At 37.1% G+C, this 26929-nt stretch overlaps 1 protein-coding gene across 1 annotated transcript in view; it reads left to right on the forward strand.

Annotated features, from left to right (window-relative positions):
- LOC139690069 (uncharacterized) overlaps positions 1–26929 on the forward strand; it is a 146526-nt gene that overhangs the window by 34808 nt on the left and 84789 nt on the right. Inside the window, exons 27-33 of the mRNA XM_071587267.1 lie at positions 10713–10871; positions 13609–13914; positions 15717–15822; positions 16149–16305; positions 17891–17972; positions 20497–20680; positions 21858–22053. Coding sequence (XP_071443368.1) covers positions 10713–10871; positions 13609–13914; positions 15717–15822; positions 16149–16305; positions 17891–17972; positions 20497–20680; positions 21858–22053 — 1190 coding nt within the window. The remainder of the gene's footprint in view (positions 1–10712; positions 10872–13608; positions 13915–15716; positions 15823–16148; positions 16306–17890; positions 17973–20496; positions 20681–21857; positions 22054–26929) is intronic.

The raw sequence follows: 26929 nt of genomic DNA on the forward strand, positions 1-26929 counted from the left end.
TATATCCAGGGTCTTCTTATTTAATAAAATCGTTTAGTGAAAACTCCTCAAAGTTTACAATTTATGCATCTGAATGAATATGAAGCAATATATTCTACTGTAGATCATTTTGATTCTTATGGAGCTGAGTCCGATGAAGTTTGCTAAGAATGTTAAATTTCGGCAAATAATCAAATAATACATATACCTGAAGCGGATCTCAAGAAATCAGCTTCACTTACGTAGAAGGATGCCAAGGAATGGTTTATTAAATTTGTATCAAGAAATTAAACGGCTTAGGCTTATGTTAACGCTTCTTTTCCTGCAAATATAGCTGCTTAATCTTATGATAAGGTTTATAATTATAAGTATTTTCATAGTTTAAATGGTTGGCTAGTTATTTCTCCCGCCCTATGGATCCGAAACGTGGTCTTGAAGGCTAGACGGCAAAGTTGAATTAAAGGATTTTGACATGTCCGTGTGGAGTATAACGGAAAAAATAATTTGGAAAGAAAGCAAGAGTACAGTCGAAATTTTGAATACAATGGGAGACAAGAGGAACTTACAAGGTGAGACCCAAAGAAGAGAAAACGTGAAAGGAGGAAGGTTGAGAGGTCGCGGAATAATTCAAATCGTAAAAGAAGGGAGAATATTTGGGGGAAGGGGTACTGGAAGAAGAATTTATTACGATGAGCTTTTTAGACGGTATGAGGATACTGTGAACAGTAGGAACTACATAAAAGTGAGGACGAAAACAGAGAAAAAAATGAAGCTCCACCAAAAACGTATTATACTCGTACTGCTATGTAACGCTCAAAACCTACTTTAATATGAAAATTACCAATGATGAAGAAAATGACCCATCGAAAATAAATACATGCTTAATGAAAAAACTCATATTGAACTTCCTCCACAGTACATGCATACCAATAAAGATGTTTGTTACCATTCAAAATATTCAGACTGAAATATTTTTGCCGGAATATAATTTTCATCAGTTTGATAACAAATGTATCTAAATACCACAGAAACATGCGTCAAATGGAACAGTAGTTACACCTTCTTAGAGTCAATTATCTCTTTTCAAGATAATTTCTCAGTTGAAATTAGAGATTTGCAATCAGGTTCACACTTAATACAAACGCACATATGTCTTTGCACTAGTACATAATAATTAAACGAAAAACGCAGCAAGTTTTTGACAATACCTAGCATTAAACGAAGCCAAAAAAACCTAGTATTAATGAAGACACAAATAAGCTAAACATCAAAACAATTGCGGCACAGAAACCTGTTTACCATTTATCTCGCTGTTTTACGAGGAACTCATTCATGCAAAACGCCCTGAAATGACATAATTTAAGGTTCATGTATATTGTTATTTAAAAAGGGGTCCATGTCGCAATAAGCAGAAAATTCATTTATTATACACCATAGATCCACTTCAGAATAAATATCATTTCACTACCGGAATAAGTTGAAGTAAAGCTGGAATGAGATTCGTCACATTGATGAAGCCAAAGATAAAAGTAAACAGTAAATTTTGGTAAGGAATGTACGCGTACTAATAACATTAGATGAGTACGAGTTCTAAATTCTTCTAATTTGTTTTTTGATAAATTAGTAAAAAGTTAAATTATCCAGGGGATTCTCAACATTTTCCCTACAGACATGTTTTTCACGATATCAGCGACATGGCTGCGGAAAACGCTTCTTCAAAGGTCACTTTTGCCCACCGGAAAATTCCTGATGCAAGTGAAATCCGACTGGAAAATATGCGATCACGCATTTGGACCTTCATCTTAGGAAGAAGCCAAACATTGCGAGGAGTGAGGTTGCTAGAACGGGGATTACGAAATACCATTATAACGTTTTTATTACCTAGAAACGTCAAGGTAAAGATCGATCGATGGGGAGTGTTATCTTGATGTAAAAGTACACATGGAGCCTTTTGAGATCGTTTTTCATGCATCACTATGAGGATTTTCAACATCAAAAATGTTCGTAGGTTTCAACCGCCACCGTAGCTCCCTTCTAAAAAAAACAATGGGTGAGAATTACCCCTTTTTCGTCTCAAAATATAGTCACCATGTTCTCAAAACTGGTCGGCAATTTGGGCACCCCGCCATTTCTTTGATGGCGCAGATTGGTTTGTTTTCATTTCGCAAAATATGAAATGTAAAAAAATTTGCTCTCAATGGCACAGATTGCCGTTTCGTTCCAGACTTGAAAAACACCATCCATGCGCCATCCATTTTCACAATTTATGAAAATAAAGCACCATCACGGGTTAAAATCGCCTGAAAAATTGCTATCCACGCAGAATTGCCTTGAATATTCATCGGTCAGCATTCGAGGCACCCACCTTGAAGAAATTTTTCTTATTTTCAGGTGTCCCTAAGGGATGGTCTGCATTAGAACCCATGTAGACTTCACAGGCGATATCACTCTTAACCTCTATCCTGATAGGTGTCCCTCCATCCACGTGCTCAACTCGCGAGGTCCCGTGCATTTAGACAGAGTTGTTAATTATTGAAAACAAAGACCTAAGAGAATGAGACTCAAAAATAGCTAAAAATGTTATCGTTACTCTCGCACAGAATTCAATGCATTGTTCATATATCTAGGATTAGAGGATTTTACTCTGTGTACCATCATTGAGCCCTGTTGCAAAATCTAAATGATTTATCAGCAATGATAAGTAATAAAGTACTTGAATTATTTAATTGTAAATAAACGGTGGCTCACAAAGGCTTTCGATTTCGTTAATCCAATGCTCTATTCTATGCAATTCTTAAATCTCTCTCAACATGCCAACTTTCCATTCTCGACAGCGTGATGATAATGACAACATGATAATATACCTTGATGATAAGGAAAAAAAAGAAGGGCAGGTATCTGTCATTATAATTGAGGTTATAGAATTATCTTCAGTTTTTACGTTACCATGAGTTTCACGAAAACATTTTTACCATTCATAACTTCCTCAAAGATTACGATAGAATCCAACGATATGCGTTGAACTTATCTTGGAATAGCTGTGAGATAAGAGACTAATTGACAAAGAGAAGCAGACTTTTCTAGAAATATATAACTGTAGTGTTGATTTTCCACACGCTCGCACTCTGCAAGGAAAAGAACTCTTGCGTCTTACGCCCGGATAAAGTGAGTACTTAAAAATTATTTACACACACACACACACATATATATATATATATATATATATATATATATATATATATATATATATATATACATATATATATGCATCTTTAAGGAAAAGCCATAACAAAACAATGAATACTCACATTTTGGTGCATATGAAATGACAACAATAATATCGACGATTTTTTAGATGTAATGTGAAACATAAGCCAAATTCGAAGAGATAACATTTTAAGCCAAACAAGCAGTCTCTTCAAAGTAAAGCACGGTAACTCCATTCTATATTTCGCATATTTACGGTTTGTTTTCCAAAATTCTAATACCGGGTTTTCTTTTTTTTTATCATACGTAAATACTTTCATGATAGGGGATAGCAGCGTTTCAGACACGCTACTTTTAGAAAAAGATATTGTTTAATGCGATCATAATAACAATTTTGTTAACTCGGGATAGAAAAACACGTAAATGTCTCTGATTAGCTACTTGCTGGATTCCAGAAATATTCTTGAATTAATTCTTGTGAATTAGAAGTGAAAGTAATGAGGGTAAGAGTAGAGAGAGAGTGAGAGTACTGATTTTAATATAACATATTGCTATACATATTGCAGGGCAATATATTATATTAAAATAATATCTGAGGCTTTGATTTTTAATGTTTGAAAAGAGACACGTTAATATTACTAATATGCAACTAACCTTTATTATTTCTTTCAGGCGTTCCAAGTTGAAGAAAGACACATTTTCAAATGAATTTAAAGGCATTTATAATCATAGGCGTTTTGTTTGAAGTGGTGTCGGTGTTTGGAAAACATGAAAATGGAAGATCGTCTAAAGTAGCTGAAGGAAGTAGGAATATTGCTAATCGTTACCGTCTTCCCAATGATATCATACCCATGGATTATGACGTGAAAATGATACCTATTATGGAAGTGGGAAACTTCTCCTTCACGGGGACCGTAACGATCAGATTTTTGGTGCAAAACAGCACCAAATCTATAACTTTGCACACCAAAGGATTAAACGTCACAGAGCATAGTCTATACGATATTAATTCTCCAAATACAAACATTAGTATAGAAATTGCACTCAATTACGAGGACAGAGATTTCCATGTCCTCTCCCTGACGAAACCTTTGACCATGGGTAGCAATTACTCTTTAACTATGAAATTCAAAGGGATATTACAGGAAGATTTGGATGGATTCTACATTTGTTCATACACGAACGAGACTGGAGATAAAGAGTAAGTAAATGATTATTGCTGTGAATTGTTAGAACTAACAATATGGATTGCTAATAATAATGTCCATACGTTATTGGTACATAATGAATATTTAGAAAAATTATATCAATATTTGAGTAGTTAAAAAAAGTACCTAAGCCTTAGTTCTAAAAAAGAGGATTAGCTAACCCCTCCATCTCCTCGTCTGTGCTAAAACTTATCTTACAGCCAGAATTTGGAGAATCATTGAGGTTTGAGGAGAATGAATTGAGGAGAATCATTGGTAACAGTTAGCCGACAAGGTAAATCTGAAAGCATTAGATTCGTTTGATCTGCACAACTTCCTCAAAACAAGTAGCGTTCTCTTCTGAAAAGCTAATATGAAAATTATTGCAATAAAGCATACGTTTAAAAAGAAATAAGCAGCCAAGAACACTTTAAAGAATTCAGTGTTTTTCTAGGCATATTAGAACTTAATAGAGGGATAGTAAATATCATTTATCATTCATAAAAATTCAATTTAATTTTCAGAATTTTAATTTAAATGACCTCGATCATCATTGATATCATAATTTTTAAAAGTCGCTATCCCTTTATAACCCAAAAATATTCAGAGGTTTTTTGGAGAAATTCTATATTATCCGTAGAGTAAGATAGAGTAAATATTTCTCTTCCGAAAGAAACTAGTTCATAAGTCAAGCACGGGTTTTAAATCATTACCATTTTTATTGAAATTTTAATGATTTTAGATTAAAACCTTTGATATAAGTCTCAGCTACATAGTCAAACCATCGTATCAGTGAATTCTTATTTTTAATTTTCTCGCCGCTAACCCCAAATAATAAATAAATAAATAAATAAATAAATATATATATATATATATATATATATATATATATATATATATAACACTGCCCATCCGGACTCCTCGTTCCCCACTCGCACCTGAGCAGTCTGAGACATGTACAGGTTGCGGATTAGCCTCCTTTCCCTCCAATCTATTCATATTTTCTGCAATGTACTCATTAGTTTTTCCCAATTCACTCTATGAAATGCTTTTTTGAAATCTACGAAAAAGGAAAATATATTCTGGTTGTGTTCTATATTCCTCTCGATTAATGATTTCATTACTGCCTTGGCATCACGCGAACCTCTCCCCTTCCTAAACCCAAACTGATCATCCCCTAAGTAATCATTTGCCCTACTCTATAACCTTTTGTTTATGATCCTGAGAACAGCTTTAGCTACGCGGGATATCAAATTTATTGTCCTGTAGTCCTCACATAATGTAGCCTTCACCTTTTTCGGAATAGGAACTAAAACTGATCTTACAAAGTCTTCTGGCCAGAATCCTTCCTCATAAATACTAGGAATAAGCCCATATAGCCTCTTCCTCCGACATTTTCCTAAGCATTTCAATAGTTCCACGGGGATGTTATCCACCCCCTTGGCCTTATTTAGTTTCATCTCCCTTAATGCCCTTTCTATCTCATCGTCGAGTATGCCTGGACCTAAGCTATCTTCCACTACGTCATGTTTTTTTTTCTGTCTAACTTTTTTGGTTTAAGTTCTTTACTATACAGTTCTTCTATAAAATCCTTCCATCTTTCTTGGATATTTTCTGTATTAACTACTATCCTACCCGCCTTATCTCTAACTGTTAGCATATATCTTCCTTTCTTACTTCCCGATAAAGATTTAACTTTGCTGTACAGCGCACCAATGTCACCCTTCCTCTGCAAACTTTCCATATCCTCACACTGCGCCTTCTACCATGCTTCCCTTGCCCTATTTGTTGCCCGCCTCAATTTATTGTTTAACTCTTTGTACTTCATTTTGCCTATGTCTGTATTTACATTCTTCCATTTTCTCCTCTAATCCATCTTTGTAATCATCTCATCCGTGATCCATGGTTTCCTAGTCCTTTTCGCGTTAACGGTTCCGATAGTGTCTTTTGCGGCTTTAGACAACCCTTTCTTGAAACTCTCCCATTTTTCTTCGATAGTACTTAGCTCCTTACCATCCCCCATGATTTCCTCTACCGCCTGTTTGTATTCCTTCCTTTTCAAACCATTTAATGCTTCTACATTCCATTTTCTAACTCGCCGCCCCTGCCTTATCTTTTTTAAGCGGACGCTACATTTCATTGCAACTAAATTGTGGTCTGAGTCCTCATCCGCTCTCGGGAAGCTGTGCAAATTTTTCACACTGTTCCTAAACCTGTGCCTAACCAGAATATAACCTAGCTGATACCTCTCTGAGTCACCTGGCATTTTCCATGTATACCTGCGTCTTTTGTGGTGTCAAAACCAAGTGTTGGTGATGACTAACCCGTCTCCTGCAGAACTCAACTGCTTTCTCCCCGCGGTCATTCCTCGTGCCTAAACCGCAGTCCCCCACCTCATCACCATATCTTCCTTCTCCTACCGTTTCATTCCAATCCCTCATCACTATCAAATTTTTCCCTGAAGGAACACACGCGATTACGTCCTCTAAGTGATCGTACATCCTATCTACCTCTTCTTCCCTATGGTTGCTCGGTGGCATGTATACCTGAATGATAACTAAGTTCGTCGGTTCTGCTTTTATCTCCACTAGTAATATTCTATCCGTTACCTGCTCCATGTTGACTACGCTTCTTCCTACCTCTTCATTTAATACTATGGCAACCGCTCGTTGGCTCTCGTCCCCGCCGCTGTATATTATTCTATAGTTATCACTCCAGTAATCCCCGCTATCCTTCCATCTCACCTCGCATAGACCTAAAATATCTATACTTCCCCTTTCCACCTCTCGCTTGATGTTCTCCAATTTCCCTGTCCTCATCATTGTCCTAACATTCCACGCTCCTATTCTAACTAATGTGGTTTTCTACTTCTGCGTATTCTGTCCTGCTGCTGTCGGTTTTCCCTTGCAAGGGTTTTGTGGGATGACGACCGCGGAATCCTTGCCTCCCCCGCTGCCAGGCACGACACGCGGCCGATTGGGCCTAGCCCCGTAGTTACCAGGACTCAAAATCTCTGTGTTGTCCACAATTTAAATCTTGGGAATGATAATTGAGGTGGTTTCCCGTTGCCTTCCTCAATAAGGTTTTTAACGTGACACCATTACTTATTGGCCGCCCCACTGGGGTCAGATACCATTGCAGCCGCCTCACTGAGGAACAGACGCTGCGTGGACTACCTTTCGTCTGGCTCCTAACCTTCGACCTATCTGGCATGGGTGACCCTACCAGGGGCAATTATTACTACTCCCGCCAGCACAGCTCTAGGGGTCATCGGAACGCGCAAACCCTTCCACCACGTCAAGGTTGTAGTCCAGGGGAGGGATAACTATATATGTATACATACATATATATATATATATATATATATATATATATATATATATATACATATAAATATACATATAGGTGTGTTTCTATCAAACACGAAGTCCCCGCAAATAGCGAATACATATTAATTCACAGAACTTTCGACTTGCCTGACCGATACTCTTAACCACTTGATCTATCGAGGATACGTAAATCACGCTGAAATCTGCGGGAGGTTCATGCAAACTAGTGCTCCAATTCTTGAGCCAGGAAATTGCGTTCAGGAGCTGCTCCACCCAACAAAGGAGAAATGGATGACACAAGAACAGTAGGGAAAGTAATCATACAAACCCTTAAAGATTTCGAACAGTGCGTTTCGTGGCACGCATTGCCAGAAGAAGGAAACGAGCCAAATTCATCAAATGCACAATAAAACACGAAAACCCGTCAAATAGTACCTCCTCCCAAAAATACCAAGACGCAACATCCTCTATCGCCCTATAGTTTCCAGTTTCAACTCTCCCACTGAAAAAATCTCCGCATTTATTGGCCACTACCCACACCACCTTGGCCACGTCTTGTACTATCTTTCGCTTCCTTCATAAAAGACTCATACTACTTCCTCCGCCGTTTAAATTTTGTCTCTTTTCCCTTTACATCCAACCTAGTTATGGCCACCATAGATGTTACTTCTCTCCAAACGTCCATTCCCCACGCAGAAGGTTAATCCTCTCTCCGACATTATGTCTCCCTACACCCCTCACTGCAGTGTCCTTAAACCGAAATTTTTCTCAATCTAGCCACTTTCGTCCTCATGAAAAATGCATTTTTGTTCCAAAGCTTTTTTACTTACAAGCCAAAGACACAGCGACGGGGAAGAAGATGGTTCCATCATACGCCAATCTCTTCATGGGCCACCTTAAAGAGACTTTCCTTTCATAACAACCTCCAACCTCTTTTCTGGGTCCGCTTCATAGGCGACATTTTTATTCTGTAGACAAACGACTCCCTGAACACGAGTCCCTCAGCAATTTCTTATCGTCCTTAAATTTTTCTTTCACTGTTAAATTCACTCCTTCCATTTCAAACTCCGCCATCACCTTTCTTGACAGAGAAATCTCACTCCACAACAACAAATTCACTACCGCAGTATAAACGAGAAACCCAATTAGGAATACTTTTACTTAACCAGCTGTCACCCTACTCGTATCAAATTCTTGATTCGTAATTCTCTCTCTATCCACAGACACCGGATTTCCAATACCACAGCATCCCTCAACAAATACCTTCACAATCTACACAATGCACTTTACAAACGCGGTTTCCCCAAAAAACTACCTGAAAATAAAATCCGCCGCTCCACCCGACCTTACACAACACAGAAAAACAACCCCATATCTGGCGCAGGACTCTATCTTTGTTTCACCTATTTCCCAGGATTTCTCATACTGAAAACCTTTCTTAAAGAACATTTTCCTATTTTACACGATAATGACACTACCTCATCTCTACTGCCCCAATAGCCCTCTCTCGCATACAAGCGACCCGCCAACCTCAAAAAAATTCTGAGAACCATCATCCCCTTTGGTTCCCCTCCTGAAAAATTTTCTCATCTTTCTCCTACTTGCAACCGCCCCCGATGTCAAACATGTCTGCTTATCAGATCTCCTCCCTCTCCCCACATCCCCTCATTGCCTTCCCAACTCGTTCCCGCGCTAATTGCCTCTCCAAAAACTTCATATATTCTCTAATATGCAATCAATGCCCTTCATTTTACATGGGCGAATGAATTGCCCCCTTGTCCATCCGCATGAGCAATCACTGTAACTCCTGAAATTCTGCCTCACTCTCAGGTCTTCCATTCCCTTAACACGCAAATGCCAACAACCTTTCCTTCTACCAGTGTTTCTCCCTAACCATTCTAGAATACCTACCCGGTTCCATCACCAGCATAAAGTGAGAACGCGCGAAACCGCGTAGATGTTAGCATTCCGATCTTTTGTAGTTTCCGGGTTCAATCGTCACCATTAGATTCCACCTCTTCCCTCTCCCGGTTTCCAGCACACCCAGCGCTCCCCCTGCCACAGCCCCCGCATTCCCTACGCCCGAAACTTTCCAGTATTACCAGAAAAAGGCCTCAGAGAAGGACGAAAGCTAAAACTCTACATGGGAGAAAGCGAAATTGATTTTACATGTAAAATAGGGTAAAAATGGAAATAAATCCTTGTGGCAACGCATGAAACCTTTTAAGTTGCTGTGAACAGCGATTTGTTTTATTAAAATCTGTTATGATTGTCAGTGCGCATTCTTTCCATTTAAATAGCCGTGAAGAATGGGTCGAATGACCCCAGGCAGGAGGAGCTTTACTTGATTCAAGAGAAAATAGACGCATAGTATACATTTCTAACAACGTTCTGATTTGTGATGGACAGAAATACTGTCTGGTGTTAACAACCAAAAGATATCTTGGAATAAAAATGCTTGATATGGGGCGCCATTTCCAACAATGATCCATATGATCCCACAGAATCCCATGATGGATCCTTCTAATTTTGTATTATTAACTTTCAGAAGGGGACTATATAAGATGCTCTTCTGAAATGGGTGGAAATATAAATGTGCATTTTTTATTGATCATTACATGGTTAGTGAAATATCAAGTAATCAATGAGTCAATTTCATGCCGAAGTACAGCAAAAATGTATTCATTCGCATCCCCTTAGTTTAAATCAGATGAATTGTTGTATCTGCGTGCAATATTTAGTCGCCGCATCTTAATATTTGAAATAAATAAATGTACCACAGGTTGAGCAAATGACCTTATATTGAGTTTTGCGAAACACCCTTTGGGGCACTCAACTTCTCAAAAACTACCTCATATGTCTGTGACAGCCGAAGTAATTTCTAAACCGGGGGTAGTGTCAATACCACCAGGCTTAAATATGGTGCGGAGTAACGAGGTTCCACGGTTAATTCCATTACTAAATATTTTTGCCATTCTATATAATGAGCTAATGAATCAATTCATTTTAGATGGATGGCTGTGACACAGTTTGAACCTGTTAGCGCAAGGAAAGCATTCCCATGCTTCGACGAGTCCCATCTAAAGGCCAACTTTACCGTCAGCATTGCTCGACCTGAGCATATGACTACGCTGAGCAACATGCCAAATAAGTCAACGATTAAAGATGAGTAAGTATGCAGAGGTTGAGGTTACGGATGGTATTATTTCCCTTTCAGGCTGAAGCAACCGTTCTACGATCGAGCTTGAATCGGGCAATTTTCTTTTCAGCGATTAATTATAGCCCTTTCGCATACGTGACGTATGAATATTTAAGGGCTCTCGTAAAAATAATTCAAAAAATATTTTCCATATCCGATTTATTATTTGATAATTGCATCTCTTAGTCATTCACTGGGATTATCGAGGAAACAATGATGAAACTATTCACAGTAAGTCTTTGGAGTAGGACAGCGTGAGCATACGGGAACATTATAGCGATAAGATATTTAGTTTCACTAAAAATTGAAAGTTAACAACAATGTTCAGGAATTTTTAACAAAAAAAACGGTTGTTTTATAAACCGGTAGGCTCAAAATGTCTATATTTTAAAGAATACAGATGCGTAATTATCACTGCAGCATAAATTTCGGTTAATAACCTAAAGGCTAACTTAACTGCCAGGAATGTTCGACCGGAGCATGAATACACTCCAAATAAGTCAACTACTAAAGATGAGTGAGTATGTAAGTAAAGCAATTATTAAATGTATTGTCTGCTATTTGTCTTTTGTGTTCACCTTTTTCTCCTCTCTCTAGGACAATTATTATTACTGGAACTCTACCGTTAAAGGTAGGTTTTGGATGGGTTTAAACTATACAACGGAACGATATATTTCCCTACCTCTCCTAACATAGTCAACCTCATATACGAGACAGCAATAAATACTCCATCTCCACATGCATCCTTCCTCCCTTCATACCGTTTAACAGTTCTATTCCATTCCTACCCTTTCCTAATTTTCTCTCCTCTATTATAGTTTTCAACATCCCATCGCCAATTGAAGCGCTTTGTATCCATATTTCCTGCCTCCTTAGGATTTCTCCCAAAAATCTCCTCTCCTCTCAAGCCTAGGACTTCCACATTTGCTTTTCAGTCAGTAAATTTCACCTTTTTCGTCCAACTCCACTCCCAATTTTCAAAGTCTCCAAACTACATCAATCTTTTATTTCAATGACTATTTTCACCTCGCAAAAAACAGGGAACCAAATCAATATAAGAAGCGTTTTCTTAACATCCTCTTTCATCGTCCCTATCATGATATCGCCCCTTCTTTTAAAAGGTTCTTCTTCAAATGCAATTCTTCTTTTTATGCGCTGACTACTTAGACTATTTTTGTCCAAAACACTACCGAGATAGATAAACTGTCTCAATAGGTATTATTTAGGAAATCCTACTTTAATACTTAACTTAGGTTTCTTCTTTTTCGAAAACCTCATACCCGTTATTTTGATTGCAAATATTTTCATCTCATACCTATCGCAATGACTTTCCAATGCACTAAGCAATGGTTGAAACCCCTTGGATGACTAGTAAACTAAAGAATGATCATCCGCTTACCTAATTTCGATTCTCCAAATCAAACGCTGACTTTGTGTTTTCTCCACCCACTTTCATTCCTATTTCCAGGTATACATATGACTCTTAAACCATTTCCTCCACCGTTGAGAAGCACACGTGATAATAGACATCCGTCTTATTCCTCTTCCTAAAACAGCCCATCCCGACTCCCCGTTCCCCACTCGCACCTGAGCAGTCTGAGACATGTACAGGTTGCGAATTATTCTCCTTTCCCTCCAATCTATTCCTATTTTCTGCAATATACTCAAGAGTTTTTCCCAATCCACCCTATCAAACGCCTTTTAGGAAACTACAAAATCTGCATCTAGCTCCTGAGCAGTTCGAGACATCTCTTCCTACAATCTACTCTAATTTTCTGCAAAACATTAATTAACTCCACCCAATTCATTCCTCGAACGTCGTTTGGGTAAATACGAAACAGCAAAATACATCCTGATTTTATCCCATGTTTCTCTCCATTAGTAACGTCATGACTACTGCGGTAATACTCGATTATATCCCCTTTTCTGACTGGCAAACTAAAGATTGATCGTTCACATACCTATGTGATTTTATTAATTATCATCAGACTTCCATTTCTATATGAAGTTTTTCCCACCACTCTTATATCGTTTCCACCACACATTCGTTGAAAAGCAGGGGAATGGACACCCTTGTCTTATTTCTCTTCCAAACACTACCAGTCCTGACTCATCACCCACCAAACGCAACTGAGCAGCCTTAGACATGTACATGCTGCCGTAAGTCACCATTCCCTCCAATCGACTTCCATCTTTTGTAATAAATCAGTAGTTCTTCCCAAGTTATTGTATCAAAACTCTTGACAAAATCTGCCAAACAAACAAACGCATTCTCATTTCACTCAATGTTTTCCCTGCGAGGATAATATAGAATAGGTGATAGAAAAACAAACTCAAATAAAATAGAATTAAGTAATTGAGCAGTACAAGACTGAAATATGTAATTTAACATAAATTAAAATGAAATTGAAAAAATAGGAGAATGAAACCTCCTTGGTGAATTGCACTTCTTTAGTCCCTGGCCTCTGAAGAGAAATGTTTTGAAGGAAAATGTTTCCACCCATAAAAAGAATCGAGTGTTTTAATATTGAAAAACAAGAGTGTTTTTACTACTCCTTTGAGTCCAAAAACCATGGTTTGAATCTTTTTGGTACCATTAACATAATGTTTTACGTCGTGATGGGAGTTTTTAATTAAATCATATAGTTAAAAACTTTTCTTGGATATCAAAATTGATTTTTCTTTCTTATTTTCATGTATTTTTCAGTGCTGATTTACCTCCTGGTTACGTTATGGACCATTATGAACAAACTCCAAAAATGTCCACTTACTTGGTAGCATTTTCCGTATCCAAATTTGTAGCAAATCCTCCTGACGCAGAGCAAACATTCCGAGTGTGGTCAAGAAGGAATGCAATAAATCAAACCAATTTCGTCGTAAAAGAAGCCCCTAAAGTCCTGGATGTGATGCGGAACATAACCTCAATAAGTTACACCCTACCTAAAATGGATCTGGTGGCTGTTCCGGATTTCTTCGCTGGAGCAATGGAGAACTGGGGTCTTCTAACTTTCAGGTTAGTGCAGCATAAACGATGTGAGTTGCATAAATGAAATTATATCCATTTTCTGAGTGGTATTGAAAACTCGTGCTCTAACACACCGCATGAAGTCGTGATCATGTATCACGTAGTCTATGATAGACGTAGAAGTATATTTCATCAATGTGATTCATATAACATGAAGCTAAAATACATTCGCAGAACTAAACTTTCGTGACTGAGAAAAGTTATTTAAAGGTGCTTTTCTGAGGCGTCTTACTCTGGGTAAAATCATCGGTGAAATTCCATCGATTTATTATTGAGTTTTAGGTACTACATTTACATTGTCAAAAATATAAAATTTTTAAAAGACTGTTACAAATGTTAAGAAATGTATATCCGCCCAAATCACATATTTAAATGTCTTCCTCCGGAAAAATTACGAAAGAAATTACATATTGCGTTCAGACGAGATAAATGCATAAGTGTATTTCACCATTCTTCGACGAATGTCTGTGCTATCGTTAAATATTTCACCATTTTTCGACGATGAAATATTTAATGATAACAAAGATGCTTGTCAAACATAACGGTGAAACTTTTCATTTCAAAATGGAAAATCTTTGATGGGGTCTTTAGAGGTTGTGCATTGATTGCCTATCGCAACCAAATACGGTTCTTTAATATATTTGCAAACATGACACGGAAGTCTATTCATGTTACTATTAGCGCAGTAAAACCCAGAGCGAAAAAAAACATGTCTAACTGTCTAATGTAAAAAGGCAGCATCTTTGGACGAACAAGGCGTAATTATTAACATCTGTTTAATGACACCAACGTGACCGTAACCCGCAACACTGAAGCACTCGACCGGAATTCAAGGGATTCCCGGGTTCGGATCCCGGTTAAAGGGAATGATATTAATACTAAGACGTTGTTGTGTCAATCCGATAAGTGTGCATAAGTAATGCACACTTAGCGGATGGCTCCGTTAAAAATTACTGTTGCGGCATCTCCCGCAGTTTCTTGGAAGTAAAAATATGTTCTTGTGGCACCTTTTATATGCTTTTATATGCGGACCATTATTCTTTTAGCGTACTCTTCGGGATACAACCGATGACTGCATTATGAGAAGCACAATGTAGTATAAAAGACGCGTACTTTTTTTCTTTTTGAAACGGTATGCCAGTATCTTGATGTCTCAGTAACCGATATCTAGGCGGAAGAAAAGATACCTTGTTCAAACATATACTATATCGTCCTTCAAAAAATAATAGTGCGCCAAACGCATCCTGCTTTAATTCTTAGAAAATGGCGATAGGGGACAGTGGAGGGCGAGGACATCAGTTGGCTGTGGACATGAACTTCAAAGCTGACCAACCACATCTACTGATTTTCGTGATTAAGGCTAAGTTATTTTCCTGTTCTGATATGCTTGGTTTTTCTGGTATTAACACAGTCGGTGCTCGTTTTCTGCCCCCCCACATGGCGGTGTTCTGTAAATTTATGTACTACGACTTTCAAACTCTATTTCGCAACATCGGTTTTAACTTAGGTGCATGGTGACAGTTATTCTATTTTGACCAGAAGCAGGGGCTTCGGAAAAAATTACATCGATCACGATCTTTTGATAGGATGATCCTCTCTATGCTGAGAACGATTCCTTGTGATGAAACAGGAAAATCAGAATCAACAGGGCAGTGAAATATGTTATTTTGCTAAAAAAATTGATGAGTAGTAAAGGAAGAAATGCTGCTTCTGCGGCTAGTTAAGTCAATGTTTATTAATATTCTTATTAATAAAGATAGTTATTTATTTAAAAAAAATTATTTCCCTAGGGAGACATTTCTCCTTTACCAAGAAGATTCATCCACATCCTATGACAAACAAATGGTTATCCTTGTAACAGCGCACGAGATGTCCCATCAGTGGTTCGGGGATCTTGTAAGTCCGGAATGGTGGTCCTATATGTGGTTGAGCGAGGGTTTCGCGACGTACTGTATGTATGTCGTCATGGATGAGGTGAATATATTAATTAATAATCTGTATGATTAATTTTTGAAAAGGCTGAAGCTTTCATTTCTTACATAAAATTTTTGCCAAAAGTTCTGAAGTTTAATAAAACTACATGTACTTATAGATAGTCCATTGCTTGAATAGAAAACAACTATGATGTAATTATTTGCTGGAAGCTATCTTTTTAAGCTGATCCCATTACAACAAATGGTTTTCACTATAAATATTCAATATAAATCCTCCTACACTTACAGATTGAACCCACTTGGAGGCTAATGGAGCAATTTGTGGTGGAAAGAGTTCAAGCACCATTAGTCTCAGATGCCATGCAATACTCTAAACCAATGGTGTACGATGTTGTCAACCCAATCGATGAAGATTATGAATCCAAGGACATCGCATATAACAAAGGCACGCTGAGCACTACTTGTTACCACTAATTTAGGCTGCATGCCGTTTTCACGTACTTAGATAATGATGTAATTAAACAGATGAAAAAAGAACAAATTATCAGTTCATTGGCAGCAGTAAATGAATAAGGTAATGGTGCTCATAGTACTCAAAAATGAAGGCTCCAAATTATGGCGAAAATAAAACAGAAGACTAGGAATTACAGTCAAACCGTAAAACCACTGCATACTCTAGAGAAGGAGAAAATCGGTTGTGTAGGCATATTGCAAGTATATTATAGAGTTTCTTTGTTTGCTCCTTTAACTTTTGCTCACTTATTCATTCATTATCGTTTGTGTATGCATTTATTTTTTCAGATAAAGACCTAGAACCTATTAATGCACATGTTTTGGGTGACTTCTTGTTTTAAAATGAACATATCATTCTAATTGCCATAATTTATTTTAACTACAAAGGCAACAGTAATACTAATTCATGTGAATTACTTTGTAGAATGTGAGCTTGAGTTTTTTTTACTAGCACCAACCACACTATTTTACCCAAACTTTTGATAGGCAAAGGTAGAGCTGAATTCCCACAAGAAACTATGGCATATTTCCTTCACACATCTTGGGTGGTGGTAGAAATTCCTTGTCCTGCTCTACCTATGATTATCTAGGAAGATGTTGTGGTTTGAATGGATTAGGTTCACTCACAAACAGATTTGACCCTGGGACTCTCCTGCCCGTAGCTGAGCACTCTACCCACTGGCCTACCATACCATGCAACTGTACTGTAATTACCATTAAGTTTATTGTAAATAATATTTTAATTTTTTAAATAGTTTTAGTTCAAATTCTGATAGTAGCAGGATTTTGCAATGGTATTAGAATCCCTACTTGGGGTATTATATGGAGAGCACTTTAAGAATAGAACACCATCTGTCAGATGAGGCAAACCCCTTGGTAGCTAATGTTAAGAGTAGGCTAATGTTGGAACTGGGTATATTTTCACCCATCCTCCATCCCTTGAAATCCTATGCCCATACATTAATATCCACCTATCCCTAGGTGGAATGATATCAGCTGTCAGTTGTATCCCCTTATAACTACAGGGGATAACTCCCCTTTCCTTTTTTTCTGTTACTTCCTTATTAGATACAGAAAATAAGGAAATATTGAAATTGTGTCAACATTTTATTGTGTAATTGGCAACTTTATTGTCTCCATGGGCTGATATATTCCATTAATACTGGTATAATGCAGAGGTGGTTCTCGGGTTAGACTGTGTGAGAGACATTTTTTGCTCAACGTTTCTTTCCTGTTGCAGGGAGCATCTTCAGGAGCAAAGACTTCGCTCCTGAAGACGCTCTCTGCAGTGGGAGAGAAGCGTTGAGCTAAAAATGTCTCTCACGCAGTCTAACCCGTGAACCACCTCTGCATCTCTCAACAGCTGCGAAAGCCTCCGATCTACAATTACTGGCATAAATTTACAATTTCAAATAGCTCAACTGCTCAAATTTTTAATTTATAATTAATTAATATAGCAATGGGAGTATATTATTATGCATATATTACAATGTATATTTATAATTTCCTTTTTGCAGCATCATCAACCATTAGAATGATGGAACATGTGGTGACGAAGGAAGTTCTATTCCAAGGACTGAGAAAATACCTCACGCAAAGGTAAATTCAGACAAAGGGGAAATTGCAAAACGATTTAGTGCTTGCTCTTTAATGCTAATTGTCTTTTATAATCATTTCAAATCTCACTTTTTAATTCAGGAAGTCCTAATTGATTCCAAAGAATTTGATACAGTGACAAAACTCTCCTATGCTGATGTTATTATTGTGATAAAAATGTGAATCTCTAAAGGTGAAGCCAATTATGAATCATGATTGCAGAGCAATTTTTTATTAACCTACAGCAAACAAAATTTACACAATGAGACTTCAATGCTAGCATCAAAAGTGCAACACAAGGGAAATATATTGTATTTGCTGTTTCATAATTTTCTTGATTGTAGATTGATTTCTGGGTATTGATTCCATTTGGCATGATTTGAAGTTGGGAATTTGGGAATAATTATTTCCATTAGCCACTCACCTAACTGAGGTGGTCAGCAAATTTTGAATGGTACATGACAACTGAAGAAAATACCACCGCATTTCCGGGTGCATAACATGGACCCTGATTTTTTAGATAAGAATTTACGAAAAATGCTTGGCTCAGAAAGGACAGGATCAAAGTATTTTGATGTTAACACTCAATGCAAAGAAAATTTATCTGTTACATTGAAAAATAAGCAGCTACATATTTGTCAATATTTTTTCAATGCAGAATTCCAGAAATTTAACGTCACAGGATCAAAATGCCTTTAAACTGCCTTGTTTCTGTTAGAAGTGTATATCATGAATTCAAGTTCATATGCAATACTGTATGAAAATCATCTCTTTTAAGATTGCAGGAAGGTTATCATCATTTTAATTTTTTATGTGATACCTAATTTCTGTTATTATATTGATATTATCAATAGTGTACTAAAACAATTTTCAGTCTTAATGACACACTCATACTACTTAGGGTTGAATGACTGCAGACTCTAAGGTGAGATACAATGTATTTATGCATTGGCAGAGGGGCGACATACCCCTTAACCCAACACGCATTAAGTTTTGTAGCAGCACCACTTGTGAGATGAAACTAAATAAGTTGCATTGCATACATTTACGATTAATTTGTGATTTTTTAGAAAGTACTTTCAAGTATTAAAATTCTGTAGTATAACTGCAGCTGGCTTAAAACAATAATACAAGTTAGTAGAGCTGTCCCAAAAGTAGTAGAACTTATTTTTTCCTGGGTAGATGGACAGAGAAGTAAGTGGTGGTTTCTCTGGCTGGGTTCAAGAGATGGGAATCTTGGGAAAGACTGAATGCTAGTGGCAGCTGGCTCCCAGCCTTTGTGGAGAGGGGATTGTTCATTTTCGAAACCACTATAACGTGACCTTGTGAGACTATGTCATGGACCGGTTTTTGGAATTGTGCTATGCCATTAAATTTTACATGAAACTGGGCAAACTGGGAAAGAGACTCATAACATGCTCAAGGTAGCTTATGGTGATAACACCATTGGAAGATCGGGTGATTTTCATTGGCGCAAATTGTTATGGATAGGTAAAGAAGTTGTTGAAGATGCTGAACCTTCAGAATGCCCTTTGACCTCAAAAAATGACAAAAATCATGCAAGAGGGAAGGCTTTGTTGGGCAAGTATCACAGATTAAGTAATTCCATAATTGCATCCCTGAAAGTGATGTGCATTGCTTTATTAGCGAAAACATGGGCATTAGAAAAGTGTGTGCAAAGTTGTTGCCACGAGTGCTCCTTGAGTAATGGAGGGAGTAATGGACTACCTGGCCTGGCACAAAGTGGCAACCCTACCTCAGCCACCCTACAGCCCTGATACTGCCTCACCAGCCTTCTTCCTCTTCCCCAACTCAAATCCATGCTGAAAGGAAGTCGCCATGGCTCGGTGGAAGTGCTACAACACTTACGCTTAAGGCATACAAGGCATGGAAAACCCAGTGACAGCGGTGTGTGGATGCATAAGGGTTATCCTTAAAAGTCTTTTAAATGAATGTATCAATCCTAGCAATAAATTTTTTTTTGATGGACTCAGTCCTACTACTTTTGGGACAGACCTTATATAATCAAAATTGTAATCAAGGAAACCATTTTCTATGCCTGATGCAGGAAAAAATAATAATTAGCAGTATTTTTCCAATGAACCGGCTTGCCCTAATATGAAAAAGTCATGCACATACATACCAGTATACCTGTATACCCCCAGCCTATAAGATGAAGGCTAATTTTATAACACACTCTGGAGTACAAAACGTGCATCTTATGAGCCAGGAAATACGGAAATAATGCCTATGCATGGAATATGTAGCCATTGATAATATTTTCAATGCAAAAAAGTAATAACATACCACAAAAATATGCTTAAGCATATCATACATCACACCATTAATGTTTTGTATGAGCCTGAGGAAAGTCTAAAATAGTTTGAAGAAATGAAACATTTTTTTACAATGCTCCTAACTTCAATTTTATTCTTTCATATAATATGGGCAGAAGTTTGATCTAAGTACCTGGAATTTCATGATAGTCAGTAGAAATTGTGATTATTTTCTGAAATTTCCTTTTCAGACAGTTCAATTCAGCAAATGAAAATATGCTGTTTGATGCCATACAGGCCGAAGCAAGCGGTTCTAATGCACTTCCTCCAAATGTAACAGTCAATGATGTGTGGAGCACATGGACTACTCAAAGTGGTTACCCAGTGATCACAGTCACTAGATCATATGCAGAAGGCACAGCTGTTATTGATCAGGTTAGTTATTTTCATTTTCCCAATCAGGTACATATTTTGTAATGATCGTGCATGCTTTAGAAACATTGCTATTCAGATGCTTTATCAGATTATTTGCTGGGGAATTCACAACAATTTATTTCAATACTTTACCCTATATATATATATATATATATATATATATATATATATATATATATATATATATATATATATATATATATATATATATATATATATATATATATATTAGTCTACCAGGTAAAGGGTAGATGGACCCTAGAACTACATAGTTTATTATTTATTTATTTTTATTTAAGAATAGATAGTGTTTAATGCCAAGGCCATTACAAACATGCCAGGAAAACTTTGAATATTTAAGGTTTGCAAGTACTTATATAATGAGATAAAATCCTGACTTTTGGCTATGGCTGCTGAGTGGTAAATTTATCACCAAGGATTAGGACTCAGAGTCAAGGAAGGATGGAATTTGCGCATGAGATTATACCAGAAATCAGATATTGCAGCCTTAATATTTTTTAAATTGAGCCAGAACAATGAACAATACCCCAATGTGTGAACATTTCGTGACTTATTCCTTCTTCCTTCTGTATTATGAGCCAGTGAGTGTGATATATGTTGAGTTCAAATCAATTGGTAAACTTCAACAGAATAGATATATTGAGAAGTTTTTAAGGTAATCTAACATGGCTTACAGAAAGAGTACCCATTTAGCTCAGTCTTCTATTCCCATTAGCTACTGTAGGGTTATTAAGACTTGACATGCTGACTGCTAACTGATTTGGCCCACAAAGATTTTTTCAAGGTACAGAAAGGCGAGACTTGAATTTTAAGGGATAATGAACAACCTCAAGGTTTGAAAATTTTATGCACCACAACAAACATAAAATGCATGGGGACTTAAAAAAACTCTAAATTTGATTATTTCTTTTTCTAAATCTTTTAAAATCATTTATTAACCCAACAGTATGTAAGACTGGGAGCCCCTGACCTTATGTGGTAGGTTTACTTTTCCATGTATAACAACTGATTTTTAACAGATCGCACTAGCACATATAAATGGATATACTTATAACTAAATCAGCAGAGGTTAGCAATCATACAAAATTATCCCAATATTATTACAATGTTAAGGTTGAAGTAACATAATCAAAATCTTATCATTTCATATTTTCAGAAAAGGTTTGTTTTAGAGGATTTTGATTATGACAAACAGCAACGCTGGTGGATTCCCATTTCATACACAACTGAGGTCTCAATGAACTTCAATGAGACAAGGCCATCACATTGGATGTCTCCAACTGTTCCAACAATAACAATCAATGAGATTCCACTTGTTTCTGGATTTTTGATTTTCAACATCCAGCAAACAGGTGAGTTAAGAACAAACAGAACTTCCCCTATATGTTCCCATGTGATTTGGCTTATGAACAGTAATACCTGCTCAAGAAATAGAGCAAGTTGAAATCCATACTGAATTTAAGTTCCTTTTTGAAAAAGCCCTTATTGATATTGGCCCTGCATTTATAGTGAGTGATTTTCTCAACGCGCTAATTCTAAAGAAGGTAGCATCAAGTTCTCAAGTGCGTGTAATTTTTATAAAATTCCCACTATGTATAGCCCCAAGTGTACTCTATCAAATGAAAAGCATAAAATAGGGTCTTATCATGTCAATTTTCAAATCAATTTTTGAACAAAATTCAAGATTTCATTCATGCTTTTATGGCAGTGGAGGACTCTCACAGAAATAATTATAACTTAATTGGACAGAAATGCATGCCTTTCTCATTAAAAAACTGATATTATGTGCTTAACTATACAATTGTTGTAATGACATCAACATAATAGCATCTATTCATTTTTATTCAAATTATATCAATCAATTTGAGGGGAAAATAACCAAAATCACATAGTTTCAAAAATTGGTTCCTCCAAAAAAAAAACAATTTGATTTTTAAAGGACATTGAAAAAACTAAGAAAGCTTCAAAGTTCTAAAAACTCTATATTCATACCATATTTGTTTACAAAATATGTATGAATGGGTAATACATTAATTTCATCACTCATCATTATTGCATGGACTAAGGCAACACATTGACTAATGCAGTCATAATCTAACCTAAAATAAACATATATCTCAATCCCACTATACCTCAATCCTATCATATCCTAAAATCATGTTTTTTAAGAGCTGCTCTTATGCTGTCTTTTGGAGGGAGTTGACATCATTTCCACAGAAACTAATGTGATCATTATGCACCCAAACTGCATGTTTCAGGGTACTACAGAGTGAACTATGATGAAAAAAACTGGAAACTTATAACAATATACTTGAAGAGTAAAAACTTCACAAAAATTCACCCAGTGAATCGTGGACAGCTACTGGATGATGCACTAAACCTGGCTAGAGGAGGCTATTTGAAGTATACTTTAGCTCTGGAGCTTGGACAATATTTAGCTCAGGAGACAGATTTCATACCCTGGGATTCTGCCTATCCTCTCATCGATTTCCTAGACATGCATATGTCAGAGTCAAAATTTTATGGTAGTTTCCAGGTAAACAGAATGACCAATACCAAACTCATGCATCAATTTAAAGTGTAGAGGTTGCTGTGACGGATTGTGTGTAGTTCTGCTTATTAAACTAAAGTGAATGGTTAAATTTCCTTCAGTAACTCACAACAGAAAAGAAATTTTTGAACTTTTTTTTTTTGGGGAAGAAGGGAGGAAGGGATTGCATGGAAAATGAGGTTCAACTCAAATAAAGTTAAAAAAACAAGATGATGACACTAATATTAAATTTAAATTGACCTAACATGTTAGTCTTAAATTAAAATTTATGAAAAATTTGATCAATTGAAAGGATTGACTGAATATTGTTTGAAAAAAGATGAAATTGTCATTATAAAGCTAATCTAGAAGCCAAAATTTTTTGGAAGATGACAGCTAATTATATATGAAGGATTGTGTATTAACTTGCATTCTAACATATAGGTCACATTTTCATGATATCTGTGCAAAAGCATACTTCATTAGCTCTTTAGGTTGTTAGGAGCTAATGCTTAGTGGGATCTCTGATGTTTCTGAAAATATGTAAATTATGTAATTGTATAGATTCTTTACAAAACATTTTCAAATCATTAATACTTACTTAATAGTCTCAATCAAGAGAGGTGGGCATCAACATGCCCTTGATGACAGGAATGGGCAATCTGTCACCAAATAACATTGTTTAATACTTCAGTTTTGATCTTAACCATTGGCAAAACAAATTTTTCTGGACTTTATATTTATATAATTTTTCCACAGGCTTATATGGCAAATATAATGAATGTCACGTATGAAACACTACAATTCAAAGAATCACCTAGTGATGACCATGTTACCCAATTAAGCCGTTTATTGCTTTTACCTCGGGCATGCAAGTATGATGTAGGGGATTGCATAATGGCAGCCGTGAATTCATTCAAAAACTGGAGTATGACCAATATAAATACGTGAGTATTAACTGATTTAAGTAACAAAATTTGGGCCATAGTTTTAAAGAAAAATCAATCATTTCCTCACTTCTGGAAAATATATTGGGGACCAATGCGAGAAGCCTGTAAACCTGTATTTGTGAGTACATACACACAGGAATATATATATATATATATATATATATATATATATATATATATATATATATATATATATATATATATATATATATATATATATATATATATATATTTTTTTTTTTTTTTTTAAGTAATCTACCGGTTAAGGTAGGTTTTTGGACGGACACAACTACCAAACAAATATTTTATTACTCCTAACAAAACACAAAATCAATCATCCTACTCTATATCAAGTCCCTCTTCATCACTGAGTACTTCCTTCCTCCCTTCATCCCGTCCAGCATCCCTATCCTGTTCCTTCCCTTTCCTCTTTTGCCCAACATTCTACCCTCTATCACAGTCTTCAACATCCCACTGCCGGTCAACACCCCCTTCATCCACTTTTCCTGCCTCCATAGGATTGCTCCCAACAAACCCCTCTCTTCGCCCACCATACCAAGTACTTCCTCATTTGTTTTCTTCTCTGTCCATTTCACCTTCTCCATTCTTCTCCACACCCACATTTCAAAAGCCTCCAACCTACGTCTATCCTCCTGCTTCAATGACCACGTTTCCGCTCCGTACATAGCTACGCTCCATATCAAAGTTTTTACGAGTCTTTTCTTAACATCCTTACTCAAAGTCCCTGTCATCAACTCCCTCCTCCTTGTGAAAGCCTCTTTGCCTAGCGCAATTCTTCTCCTTACGTCCCTACTACTTTGACCGTGTTGGTCCAAAACACTACCGAGATACGTAAACTGTTCTACCTGCTCTAGCTTTTGCCCTCCTATTTTAATGTTAAGCTTGGCCTTTTTCTTTCTAGAAAATCGCATAACCTTTGTTTTCTTAATATTGATTCTCATCCCATACCTGTCGCACTGAATTTCCAATTCACTAAGCAATGCTTGCAGCCCCTTGGCTGACTGACAAACTAAAGCTTGGTCATCAGCAAACCTAACTGATTTTACAAATTCCCCGCCCACTTTCATTCCTACCTCGAGTTCTTCCCATGCCTCTTTGATCATTTCTTCTGCGTACAGGTTGAACAGCAACGGTGATAATGGGCAACCCTGCCTTACACCCCTTCCTAACACTGCCCATCCTGACTCCCCGTTTCCCACCCTCACCTGAGCAGTCTGAGACATGTACAGGTGGCGGATTAGCCTCCTTTCCCTCCAATCTATTCCTATTTTCTGCAATATACTCATTAGTTTTTCCCAATTTACTCTATCAAACGCTTTTTCGAAATCTACGAAACAGGCAAATACCTCCTGGTTGTGTTCTATATTCCTCTCGATTAATAATCTCATTACTGCAATGGCCTCACGCGTACCTCTCCCCTTCCTAAACCCAAACTGATCATCCCCTAAGTAATCATTTGCCCTACTCTCTATCCTTTTGTTTATGATCCTGAGAACAACCTTAGCTGCGTGGGATATCAAACTAATTGTCCTATAGTCCTCACATGACGTGGCCTTTACCTTTTTCGGAATAGGAACTAAAACTGATCTCACAAAGTCTTCCGGCCAGATTCCCTCCTCATAAATACTACGGATCAGCCCATATAGCCTCTTCCTCCCACATTTTCCCAAGCATTTTAAAAGTTCCACGGGAATGTTATCTACCCCCACTGGCCTTATTTAGTTTCATCTCCCTTAATGCCCTTTCTATCTCATTGTCTAGTATGCCTGGACCTAAGCTATCTTCCTCTACGTCATGTTCCTTTTCAATGTCTAACTTTGTTGGTCTAAGCTCTTTACTATACAGTTCTTCTACATATTCCTTCCATCTCTCTTGGATCTTTCCTGCGTCAACTATTACCTTACCGGCCTTATCTCTAACTGCTATCGTTGATCTCCCTTTCTTACTTCCCGATAAAGATTTAATTATGCTGTAAAGCGCACCGATTTCCTCCTTCCTCTGCAGACTTTCCATATCCTCGCACTGCATCTTCCACCATGCTTCCTTTGCTTTATTTGTTGCCCGCCTCAATTTATTGTTCAATTCTTTGTACTTCATTTTGCCTAATTTTGTATTTATATTCTTCCATTTTCGCCGCTCATCCATTTTTGTAATCATCTCATCCGTGATCCATGGTTTACGAGTCCTTTTAGCGTTAACTGTTCCAATAGTGTCTTTTGCCGCTTTAGACAACCCTTTTTTGACACATTCCCATTTTTCTTCAATAGTACTTAGCTCTTTACCGTCCTCCATGATTTTCTCTACCGCCTGTTTGTATTCCTTTCTTTTCAACCCATTTAATGCTTCTACATTCCATTTTCTAATTCGCCGCCCCTGCCTTATCTTTTTAAAACGTACGCTACATTTCATTGCAACTAAATTGTGGTCTGAGTCCGCATCCGCTCCCGGGAAGCTGTGGGAATTTATCACACTGTTCCTAAACCTGTGTCTAACCAGGATATAATCTAGCTGATATCTTCCCGAGTCACCTGGCATTTTCCATGTATACCTGCGTCTTTTGTGGTGTCTGAACCAAGTGTTGGTGATAACTAAGCCCTGTCTCCTGCAGAACTCAACTGCTTTCTCCCCGCGGTCATTCCTCGTGCCTAAACCGTAGTCCCCCACCTCATCACCATCTCTTCCTTCGCCTACTGTCGCATTCCAATCCCCCATCACTATCAAATGTTT

Source organism: Hetaerina americana, unplaced genomic scaffold (assembly GCF_022747635.1).
Source record: "Hetaerina americana unplaced genomic scaffold, ioHetAmer1.1.p SCAF_3, whole genome shotgun sequence".
Lineage (NCBI taxonomy): Eukaryota > Metazoa > Arthropoda > Insecta > Odonata > Calopterygidae > Hetaerina > Hetaerina americana.